At 34.8% G+C, this 13,093-nt stretch overlaps 1 protein-coding gene across 5 annotated transcripts in view; it reads right to left on the bottom strand.

Moving 5' to 3' along the window:
- LOC106745515 (potassium/sodium hyperpolarization-activated cyclic nucleotide-gated channel 2) overlaps positions 1-13,093 on the bottom strand; it is a 53,723-nt gene that overhangs the window by 4,301 nt on the left and 36,329 nt on the right. For 2 of the 5 annotated variants that reach the window (XM_014621187.1, XM_014621190.1), the window contains exons 7-12: positions 10,995-11,102; positions 5,144-5,293; positions 4,388-4,606; positions 4,141-4,287; positions 2,875-2,992; positions 229-517 (exon numbers count right to left, since the gene is read on the bottom strand). In XM_014621187.1, coding sequence (XP_014476673.1) covers positions 229-517; positions 2,875-2,992; positions 4,141-4,287; positions 4,388-4,606; positions 5,144-5,293; positions 10,995-11,102 — 1,031 coding nt within the window. The remainder of the gene's footprint in view (positions 1-228; positions 518-2,874; positions 2,993-4,140; positions 4,288-4,387; positions 4,607-5,143; positions 5,294-10,994; positions 11,103-13,093) is intronic. The other 3 variants (XM_014621188.1, XM_014621189.1, XM_014621191.1) reach the window with 3 other exon arrangements.

Here is a 13,093-nt window from a genome sequence, read left to right as displayed (position 1 = left end):
GGGGGGGGGGGGGGGCAGAGAAGAGAAGAGAGGAGAAGTATAATGAGATGAGGTGACGTGAGGTGAGAAAGAAGTGGAGAGTAAGAGGGATAGAGAGAGCAATGTGATTTCGTGAATCAACAAATGACTTCTGTTTTGTCAGACAGTACATTACTCAAATAAAGTAAATGGAAGTGGGAGTGATGATTGACATCTATTAGCACACCAACTCGATAGAACAAACCTAACCAAAGCTTATACCTCTCGGCGGCAACGCTCTCCATCGTTCTGCGCATTAGGGGATACTGGTCCAGCACGGCATTGAAATGATCCACTGAGAGGCTGAAAAGATTGCAATAGGTCTCCGCTCGAACTGATGCTACCCTCCTCGCGTTCGTCAACAGACAAATTTCGCCGAAGTAAGATCCGTCTGACAACGAGGTCGCAACTTCCCCATTCGCCATTACGATATCGACTATGCCCTCTTGTATGAAGTACATTTTCGAACCGATAGTACCTTCCTTAATGATGATATCACCTACAAGTTTATTCTCGATTAAGTGACCATTAAAAGACTTGCGTCAGAATATCTTGTGACGCTTCAAGAACTTTCTGCACTTGTCCGTTCTGTACCGTATTCGTACCGTATTCATATTGTTCCGTTAAGATAGTTGATTCGTCAAATTCATTTTCATTTTCTTAGAAATTCTCTTAAATTTAGCTGCATACTGATGCAAATATTATATACACGTCTGTAAAGTTAGAAAACGATTGGCCATTTGGAAGATTTTCTAAAGAAGGGATTTTTTCGCGAGCATTCGTCGCTAAAGATATGCGTTTTAAACAACGGCGCATTTTCTACCGCTTTTTGGGGGAAGCGCATGATCTTAGGAGAAGAAACTTTCAGGAAGTGTAAAAACGGCTGAAAACTAGGTCTCGCGTTTTTCCTTCGTCGATCTCGCGCGAGAAGTTCATTCGTACGACACATCGAGATTATCGAGAATGTCGCGAGTGCAGAAATTAATGCGTGAGTGTCGCGGCCTCCTACGCGAACCCCAATATATCTCATAAGCGCCATTTGTCGCGTATTTCCTGCGATGACGCGGAAAATTATGCCTTATAATTTCGCGTATGCTAGCGGCATTGTTATTTAATTGTGGTAAATTTAGCGAAGATCCTAAATTAAAAGAGATAATGGGGGAAATTATTCTAATTAGACGTAATTTCGGAGAAGATGTCGAGGATGTTTGATGTGCTCCCTCATATAACGAGTAAGCTATAATAATTTTATGCTGAAAAACTGTAATTTATGTAAATTTTGAAAATAACGTTTTATCAGACCCGTAGCTGTCACTACCTCTCGTGACGAAGCGAACTTCTTCTCCGAAATCGTAAACGTCCTACGGAGGAGCCAGCCTCCCCGGGACAACCAATTTCATGTAAGTACAAATAGAAAAAAGCGCTGGATTGTTTTATCGGGGTAAGCAGTCTAGCATTAAATTAAGCTGTATGTGCGAATAACGTATCAATTTCTGCCCCATCGTTGGCGTACGTCGCTTCTTCCCCTTATTCTGATATTTATAGCGCGGAAATAATAGATAATGAGTTTATCAATACCGAAGTCAAATGTAAGCCTGCACAGATACTTGAGATAAAATAACGATTTACCATATCAAAATCGATTTTACATAATTGTGTGTATAATTTTACCGTCGGAAAATAGTGGAAATAACGATAGTCGCAGCATTGACGTCAACGACAACAACGATAGCCGTGTTGTCGGGATAGAAGTCATCGATGACGTCACCGACGAAAATGACGACGAGAACGCCAACGACAATGAGAATAAAGAGGGCGATAATAGCATTAATAATGACGATGATGATAAGCAGGCGGGCGACAACGATGATGTCAGGAATAATGATGATGAAAATCGGCACAGCGTTCAAGAGTTTTTCAGGGGAATAGCGAGTACGAACTTTTATGCTAGCGGTACGGCAACGCGAGCGATTACGTAGGACTATCTTTCGCCTCGTCGGATTTAACGCGCGGCCCGGCGAATTTATCGTTTTGTCGGATGCGCGACTTGAGGATATCTGGGCTCTCGTAAGTTCGGTAGCGCAAAGCGTACCGTAACCTCGATATCGTGTTTTATCAAAACAATTTACATCACTTTCCAGGGCGAGGAGGAAAATCGAATAAGTTAACGCACGAATATTCTTACGGTAGGAAATTATGTATTGTAAAAATATTATGTAGACTTGATGTTTTCATAGTTCTCGAAGCATTTTAGAATGGCGGAAATTTGAATTTAGTGTTGTCAAAATATTATGACGAATCTTTTACATATATTCTCTTCATCGATTCTTCGTTTAATTTTGTTTATGAATTATTTTTGAGTTTATAAATACATTCTTTGTCTTTGAGTTGGTTCTTCCATCAATTCCGAAATTTAATAACTCTTATAAACTATATGTTCATCCATATTTTTCAATAATTTTCAGTAATATATATTATTATTATTTCAGAGAAATGCATTATTTATAACGACACGAAAAGAACTGATGCGTATTACGGCCCTTTCCAACCAACTACTAATATGTATGTTCGCGCATGTTCGTACAAGAGTAAACATGTTCATCTGCTTTTCTATATTATATGCAAAGACTATGAGAAGAATTTACGTGAAAAAAAAAGTATGAAGCTATTAATAAATTGGCAAATATAATTTAAAATGATAAATGTGATATAAATTAACTAGGGCGTCCCGGGTTAATCTTATTACGTATATATTAAATATTATCTAATTACAACATCAGTATGTAAAAATACATGATTCGAATACGGGACGAACAAGCGTGATAAGACCTTTGTAGAGATAACGACGAAAATTACCTGGCTGGAAGACTTCGTATCTGAGTTTCGTAACAACGTCCGAGACAAAATTTGAATCGGCGTTGGCGAAGAAGGGTACAGACGCTACCAGTGATCTGCAGTTGTAATTGATCACATCCTAAAAGAAGACGCGAATCGTAATATACTTAAAATAAAAATTATCCGTGTCCGATGTCAATGAAACTGAACACACTTGCATAGTAGGTAAAATAAAAAAAAACACGTATACATTTTTATCTACTAAGATGCAAGTGAAAGACAGTGAAATCACCTCTCAAGTTTCATTCCTTTTCTGATAATTCAGTGATTATCGGAGGGTACAAAAAACATTTCAAAAAATTATTTTATGACTACTTATATAAAATACAATGTTAACAGAAAATGTTTTAAATAAAATAGCTCATGTCAGTTTTAATTTTTAAAATATATTACGATTTTTTTAACGGCCAAAAAGTCAACTTTTTCCATTTTAAATAGATACATACGTTCAGAATAAAAGAAAAGCTTACTTTTTTTATAAGAAATTAAAAATGAAGCTAATAAACGATCCTATTAATTGTTTGAAACATTCATGTTGTTAATATGTATGTTAGCGTCAACCTCCTTTTTCCAGGAATGGTGTGTATTCCAACGAGTTGACAAAGAAAGCTCATCGCTTTATTATTGTTTACATAAGGAAGCAAAAACCATAGATAATGGGTTTAGCAACGTGATGGAAAAAGTGATCGAGTTTATCTGTTGAGAGGAAATTTTTTTTAATTTTCGGCTCTTGTCCTAAAACTGTCGATGTGAACAGATATGAACTCTCTCAATTTCACACGTAAACCACTGTGTATTACGGCCAGAGGCCGTAAAAAATATTTGTTATTAAAAAAAATTGTTTTTGAATCCTAATATTTATCGAGAGAGAGAGAGAGATAAAATTATTATGTTTTTTTGTAAAAACAAAGAATATGATATACCATGTTTTTGAAAAATTCGTAAATAGAAAATGGAAGGAAGGGGATATTTTAGGATATTTTAGGATATAGTTTCTAAACTTGCATCTTAGCAGATAAAAAACGCACACGTCTTTTAATCATACCACTTTTTAGCAAAATCGAAGATAGACATTTCTTAAGTGTTTTTTAACTGATCTGATTTCTCACCGAGAAACAAAACAATGTTATATATTCTTTCAATAATTCTTTCCAAAAATCATCATCATTTTATCATTCCGGAAGAACATTATTGCACAATTGTAGCCCGATTAACAATACTTCATACTTCTCTTAATTTTTCCGAAAGTTCCCCGAGGATTAACTCCTCGTCGAAGAACTTTCCTTGGTAGCGATGCTCGAAGTATTCCGTGATTCTTTGTCTCATTTCTCTCGGTAGTTTCCGGTAGGCCATATATTCCTCCACTTGTTTCACCTGCGATCAAAGCAGAAGAACATTTAATTCTAGCCGAACAAATTCAGCTCGCGATTCATCTTGCGAATCGAGACGGCGGCTCGCATTGTTATAGCTATACCTTCTCGCGATATTGTCTTCTCGAGGAATCGAGAGATTGAATGAGATTTGTCGCGTGTCCGAGAAAAAGAGCGTAACACGTCGCACCGCTGATCATACTGAGCATAGTCAGCCACATATCGGTCAAGGACTGCGGCGGAAATCTACCGTATCCGATACACAGCATATGTGACATGGCTTTGAAGAGGGCCCACGAATATTGTTCCAACCAAAACGAGTCCTGCAAGTATACCGTCACACAAGTTCTTTCGATCGTCAACTTGAAAAACATCTCGCTTAATTCCAGGTTTGCTTCTAGAAGCCATATACATTTTTTATGAAACTTTTCTCGATGGAACTTTTAGTTTTCGGGACATATCAATGGGGAAGTTAAAACAGAACATCCTGTGTATATGTTGTCAGAAAATTATGTTATTTTTATTTAACTCGTTGACAACTTTTAAATGAATAATGACTAATTGTTAAAATCTTTGGAATATTGCTCAGGATAACATATCAGACTAAGATTATTGTTTTATTAATCGAAATAATTATCAATTCGTCTGAATAACGTTCGTATAATACATGCGTTTTTTACTATTAATATTCACAAGTATATGTGCGTGTATTAAAAAAAACGTACTTAAGTAGTTCGCAAAGAGTATTAGGTACACATAAGTGTTGGAAATATTACAAAGAAAAACTTCCCCTCCTTCTGTGATTTTAAATCGTATATTAAATCGATTACACATGCCGACTGATACCGTCGATTACTCACTTGTAACTCGTTAATGGCCACCCATGAATTACTGGGGAATCCTTGAAGCATGGGTACCAAAAATTGAAGGCAGCCACTCCAATGGCCGATTAGGAGCATCATACAGATCAGGTTAAAGATCCGCATGAACACCGACGCCATATTCAGGAACTGCCAACAATAATGATAAGGCTTTACTCTTACGTCGAATCAAACGCGCCGAAATTTGTTCACACAGTTTTGGGGGTTAAAAACTTCTCTCGTTATCCAAAGCTCCGGTTGCGTAGTGTACAGCAAATAAGCAAGTGTTGCACAAAAACGCGTTAGATGTAACAACTCGTCGAATACACTGTTTCTATTGTTGTTTTTGTTGCTAATGTTCAAAAGAAATTGAATAAACTACATGACGAGATCCGTCACTAAGATCCGATGGACTATCGATTATTTATCGCCCGAAAGGGTGTGCATCGTATTCCGCGAAGCATTCTCCAAATCTTTTCAGTCTTTCAACATCGTTGTTTGCAAAATCGCGAATTTTCTCCAGTTTCTTCTAAATCCTTGTTGAAATGCGTCGCAACGAACTCGGAGCAGCTAGTTAGAGAGTCGAAATCTTCGTCAACAATAAACATACATGGAGCAAGTATTTACGCTCAGATCTTAGCACGGATAATTCGGGTGAGAGTGCCATATTTCTTGTAAGTTGTCTCATCACCGCTTATCACTCTTGAAACTGTCTTTTTTATTCGTTAAGAAAAGCATGCTACATTAGAAAATACGCATTACGTAACACACAAAATAACAATTTAATGTAACCTAAAAGAAAAAACGTTAATAAAAACGCAAATCTGGTTAGTCTACGAATGCTCTAATTAAATAAAGAACAGGAACGAAGAAAAAAAATCGATTGTTCGCAACTGGTTGGGCCAAGATTCTCAAACCGCTTATGCGCCAATATGATATAAAAACAATCGTCTAATGACATCGATGCAATCTGTACGGTCTCAATTATAATGTTTCTCGGCTTTATTATCGTGCGCAATAAATAAACGATATGGGAATCCGTCCGTACTTTTGTAAAAATAAAAAGTTGGAGAAAGCGGAGAACATTCTGACTCCGATATTCGCGTCCGATAATTGTCAGCGGAAAGTACATTGCTTTGATTAATATGCACGAGTAAAGTATTTCGTTTCTTCATTTTCTAGCAGCTTTAAAATATTTCAGCAAGAAATATCAATCTAATGAGTAATTTTATGTTTTGTGTAACAAACGGCAAGATGACAAATTAAACGCAGTCTTTCCACCAAATTTCTACAAAAAGCCGCCGGTTAATTATTCGAAGTTGAAGTCTCGGCGTTCTCCTGTTAATCGAAAGTTAAAATTATCTAAGGATCGTATCATGAGTAGCGGTTTTTGTTTCTGACTATGTACATACGTTATGTACGTATATACATACGTATGTCATATGCATATACATATAAATATATACACGGAAAGAAGTACTATTGTATATCGATAAAATTGATCAACATCCTTACAATTGGGATAAATCTGTTTGACTTAATAGCAAAAATATGATTGAAACTAACATATCATACATTTTGTTTTCCTCTCTCAATATCTCAAGTATTAATTTCAATGATACTGCTATTGAATTAAGGATATTTATTCCAATTATACGACGTTGCTGGCTAATTTTATCGATAAATATTTTTTCCGTGCACACACACACACACACACACACACACACCCTGTTTTCGTATATATGCGTGCGACATTCGTAACGAATCACGACACACGCGCACCGCGAAATAATGAGTGTGTCATGCACCGCGATCCATATTCGAGAAATTCCATTTGGATGCCCTACTAGCAGTACTGAAAATGCATTTTCAATACAATGCATTGCTGCTGTCGCCATATTGAAGCATACACAAAGAAAATTCCCGAATCCGGTCCCGTTATAAATAGGATGAATCCAAATTTTTGAAATTAAATGCGCTTGCCCAAATACCCATGAGTGCTTCGAATGCTTTCTTTCTTCATTTTGTTCCCTTTTCCTCCTTTTTGTAACTATCGCGTCTGTCGTTCCTTGTACGTTATCGTACGTATCGAAAGATTGGAAAATGTCGAACGAAAAGAAACATTTGCTCCACACTACCATGAATGAATAATTCGTGTGCTCATCGACAACATCGAGCAGGAAGCAAAACGAAGGACTAGTCAACAAGGACTCGAGTCTTGGGCAATCGCGGTACGATGATTTCGATGAAATCGTACGGCAGTAGGACCTGCCCCTTATATAACAGTTGGATAATTATACTTTTGCATTTAACCGCAGAAGTGACATAGCCATGGCAGATATAATAACATAATGACGCACGATAAACTGCTGAAACGGATGTCTCTTTTTGCCGAGGATAACTTTCTGTTATACGTATCGAAGCAATTCTACATATTTGTGCTTTGCGATAGAACTGTAAATGTTACGATTACGCGCATTGAAACACGTGGATAATATAATATATAATCCAAGTGATATTTGAAAGTGGAGTTTGACAAATAAATTATTTCTATATTATTATACAANTATATATATATATATATATATATATATATATATATATATATATATATATATATATATATATATATATATATATATATATATATATATATATATATATATATATATATATATATATATATATATATATATATATATATATATATATATATATATATATATATATATATATATATATATATATATATATATATATATATATATATATATATATATATATATATATATATATATATATATATATATATATATATATATATATATATATATATATATATATATATATATATATATATATATATATATATATATATATATATATATATATATATATATATATATATATATATATATATATATATATATATATATATATATATATATATATATATATATATATATATATATATATATATATATATATATATATATATATATATATATATATATATATATATATATATATATATATATATATATATATATATATATATATATATATATATATATATATATATATATATATATATATATATATATATATATATATATATATATATATATATATATATATATATATATATATATATATATATATATATATATATATATATATATATATATATATATATATATATATATATATATATATATATATATATATATATATATATATATATATATATATATATATATATATATATATATATATATATATATATATATATATATATATATATATATATATATATATATATATATATATATATATATATATATATATATATATATATATATATATATATATATATATATATATATATATATATATACATATGTAATAAAATTTAATGATAGAACAGTTCATTTTAAATGGCGCACATTCACATTTTGTTGGAGTCATTGAGAGAAAAAGAGTTTTGAAGAAAATTGGCTCGCACAGCTTCATCACTCGCGCGATTATTTTGAAAACGGGCTCGAGTCATCGAAAGATCGCAGATTCTATCGAAATTACATAAGAGGCGTTGAGAATAGTGTCCGATCAACGCCCGATCGCCGTAGGATTTCGATGATACACGGAGCTCTGGTTATCTAAATGCGATAAAAACATCGTGGGCTAGTATCTATTTGGATATCGTGATATCTCATGGATGATGATCAATGGTACTGTTTCTGCGCCTACGGGAATAACAAGAACACGGGGAACTTACTGCTAAGATCACATATAGTTCGATACATTACCTGCTCTAAAGTAAAAACCGCATACACGCACGCACGCGCGCATACATGTATCATATCGATGATATCCCAATGAACGCAACAACGCGTCATACGTACACGCGTGTGGCGTGTGGCTCTTGTAAACCAACGAAGGAAACGAGAACACAAAGATAAATGATACAACGTAACTCAACACATCAACCTTCTGTTCTACGAGATACACGAGTCACAAGTCCAATAAAGATGAAAGCTTTGTTTCGTTATGTCTCCACGATAATGAACGGACAATCAACGAGCGATCCATGAGTAATCAGCGTAATAATATTAATGAGTGGCGATTGTAAAGTGGTAACAACATCGCTTTAATGGAACACAAAAGTGTGGAAAAAGTAAGAGCGCACAACAACCGAGGGACGAGTCGACGAAAGAAATGTCGTCGTGGGTGACCGAGATGTTTCAGGTGATGACGAACAACAAAGAGAAAAGAAGTTACGGAGAACAAAACTGCTTCTGCCAAGTAAAAACCAATCAAGTGTTGTCAAGCAGCAGCAGCACAAGCCAAGCGAGAAAGCGGATTCGCTCTTTTATCATCCATCTGTGTTTTCGCTTTGTTTCGCAAGCACACAAATAGCCATATTACACGCCATTTTCTCGGCCGAAAGCGACAATAGGAGCGGGGTAGAAGAGCGGCGAGATGATGTATAGCTAGCGGGATAATATAAAGGTGAAAATCATTCGCAGCGTTCTGGAGCGCAGAGGCAGGGGAAACGAGCTCTCTGATACACACATTGCATCCTATTAATTATTTCGTAAGCGGTCGCTTGTTTCTCCTTTTGTTTCCTATTTCACTCGCTCTTTCTCTCGAACGGCAGTGTGATGCGTATATCTTGAGTATGTATGTGTGCAATATGCAACAAACGACAGAGAAAGGACGCCTAATCACGTGCGCTCGTTTTTCACAGGATCGTGCACACCGTCTAGCGATTAAAAGCGTTTCAAAGTGCGTGGAAACAGGCTGTTTGCGGTTTGTCCACTGAGTCGCCGGCTGCGAAAAGAGTGGGAATTGCAAGATATAAACGGGAATCGGGAGACACAGACGATACAATAAATGAGAAGAAGGTGGAAGATACACAGTGAGAGAGGAAGGGTTCAAACGAGCATAACGATCATTCAAGTCGGACACGTCATATTGGATTTTTGACATTCGTTCACAGAGAACGCATGTTTAATGTCTCGCGAATCAACCAATCCTCTATTTTATTCGCGAGGTGACGTAGACCTGGCGTAAATATGGTACACGCTTGTAATCGAGCGTTCTCTTTATTCGTTGAATCACACTCAAGTATCACACATATTTACTTTCTCATCGCTAGGCGGGTGCCGATGGTGAAACGTATGGAAGCATAGCCTATTGCTGCGGGTATATGTAATGTATAATGCGGCGGAAATAGAAGCTGAATGTTTGTAATAAACCAACGAGCCAATCAGCGTACAGCTCCTCCATCCAATTAACCTCGTCAGCTCCACTTTTAATCTGCGGGACACCGACAGAACGGCAGTCGATCGGATTTCTCGCACGATATTACGAAATATTGCTTCTCGGATATTTATCTTCAGTAAGTGATAAATCTTCAGTTTAATTGGGAAACAAATGACTCTATAATTAATTCACTTATCAAGACTAATTCACTCGTGTATTGATATTCAATGTCGAGGTGAAAATTGAGACCTACGGAACGGCTAATGTTTCGTTAACGATATTTTCAGTTAGCTTCCAATTATGGAAGTATCACTTTGTAAACACAATACTATTTACCTTTGTATTAGAATGGCCATCCTGAATAGCCTTTGTTAATAATGTTATATCGTCGGAAAGTTCACTCGACGACCGTGTTTAGGCCGTCGGAATATTCGCCGGAAAGAAAGAAGATAAAAGAAAAAAGTCGGAAATTAAATAAATCGACTTCCTTCTGTCGAGTCTCAAAAGTCGGATGGAAAATTGCCGAGGTCGATTCGCGGTGCGAATCGAATGGACGTGAGCTCGCGCGTTCGTCAGGGCGGGTTACCTTAAAAATAAGGTCGCTTTTGCTGAAACCGGACTTCTTTTTAGTCATATTGTCAGAACTTAGGCGCCCCCTCCGCTCAGTGCGTTTTTTTTGTAGGTTCTGCAATATCTAGAAACAAAAGAAAGCGGGACATAGCAAGACATAGTAAGAAGGGGGCAGGTTAGTAGAAACCCTGTTTACAGAGAAAGAAAGAGAGAGAGAAAGAGAGAGAGAGAGAGAGAGAGAGAGAGAGAGTGACGGAGAGGGGAGAAAGAGAGAGGGAGGGAGGTAAAGCTAGTGATTGAAAAAATGTAAAAAAGGGAAGGAAACAGAGGTAGAAATGAAATAATAGCGATAAAGAAAAGAGAGAAACGTTGATATAGCTAGTATAACAGGCGAATACATACATACACACATATAATCCGGGATATCATCGCGTTTCTCCTCAAGGGCATATTATCTAAATAGATAATCGCGAACGGAGATTTCGGTGCGAAAACTGTAATGATACATTTCAAGTGGCACGCAGTTCAAACATGCGGTTTACCCATTATAGCGATTAGAGTTCACGCGCTTAGATACGGTATAACGCAGTGTTCAAGCGCGCATACGCTGTGCATAGATGTGGAAATTAAATATGCAATAAAATCATCTACACCGATACTCGAATGGACGAATTATTCATGCCAGTAATAACGTTCTCACCAAAGTATTGCGGATAATTATAGTGCGATATACAAGCGAATATTCATTTCTCTTTTAAGTATTTGCTATTAGTTTTATATCTTATAAATCCTTCCCTACAAAAAGCATTGATTGTGCAGCGCTTTAGTGAAACTCATTTTATACAATATTAATTTTATTCATTAAATTTTCATTTAGAACTGTTAAATCTTAACCATATATAATACGAAAGACATTAAAATCTTGATGAAAAATATAGAAGAAACTCACAGTGAGATTACTAAGAAAAATTATGAAGTATATTTATTTATTTATATGTTAATCTAATGTAACTTATCGATTAATATTGTATGAAATTTTCTATTATTGAAATTTAGAAAAGAAATCTAACAATCAATCGTTTGCATATATTTTTGTTTAATGAAAATTTGCAAAATTAAGAACGGAGCAGTTAGCGGAGTAGTTAACTTTTCTTCTTATAAAAGAAACTTCGCAACAGTTTCTTTCTTATGCGTTGTATAATAGTATTCGCAATATTCATACGCACATAATTTATTATCTATGATGCATTTATGTGAATGCCCGAGAGAAGCAACTTTATAATCATTACTTATGTACATCAAAGCGAAAAATGAGACGTATGCGCTTTTGCTGTTATGCGTTGCACTACCGTACCGTTAAGTGCGCGCGAACTTTAGCCATTATAATTGGTTAGTGCAATTAATCGTTTTTTATTTAAAAATATATACATCTTTTTCTCATCCGAATTTCTTAAAGAGTGTTTTTCAAAAGCCGACCACTTCATATGCGTGGGCCTATGTGTATATATGCGTATGTGTGTATATAGGCTATTGAAAAATTAGACCGAGAAAGGTTTTGAAATGAAATAGAGGACTTCGAAATAAACATTTTTTGTTAATATCATTTTTTTCTACAACGTATCGTTTCAATGCTACATGGTAAAAATAAACTGTATAGGATTTGATTTTTCCATATAATTAATTTGTACCATATAGCATTAAAACAAAAACATTATAAAAAAAATTATTAACAAAAAATGCTTATTTTGAGAAGTTCCTTATTTTTCTTCAAAGTTTGTCGATCTAATTTTTTAATGTCCCTATATACATAGATTATATGTAAGGATATTGAGGAAGAATATTTGGAGAATGTGTTTAAGAGATCAAAATAGACAAGAAAGTCCTATAAACATACGTTCGATTCTCAGCCTTTAATAAGTATTATAAATAAAAATTTATATAATTCGCACTATATATGCCATGCACGCTCCCATTGCAGTACCCATAAGTGAAAATGATGTCGGCAAATTCTCGATGCGTAAACATTGCAGGCATTGTAAAAATATATAATTAAGCGATTTCAACAGATAAAATAAATGGTTACGAAGAAATGACAAAATTACTGTTTTCCCTCGC

The sequence above is a fragment of the Dinoponera quadriceps genome, unplaced genomic scaffold (genome assembly GCF_001313825.1).
Source record: "Dinoponera quadriceps isolate SergipeBrazil2010 unplaced genomic scaffold, ASM131382v1 scaffold1578, whole genome shotgun sequence".
Taxonomy (NCBI): Eukaryota; Metazoa; Arthropoda; class Insecta; order Hymenoptera; family Formicidae; genus Dinoponera; species Dinoponera quadriceps.
Note: the sequence above shows the minus strand (reverse complement) of the source record. Positions and strands in the feature narration are given on the sequence as shown.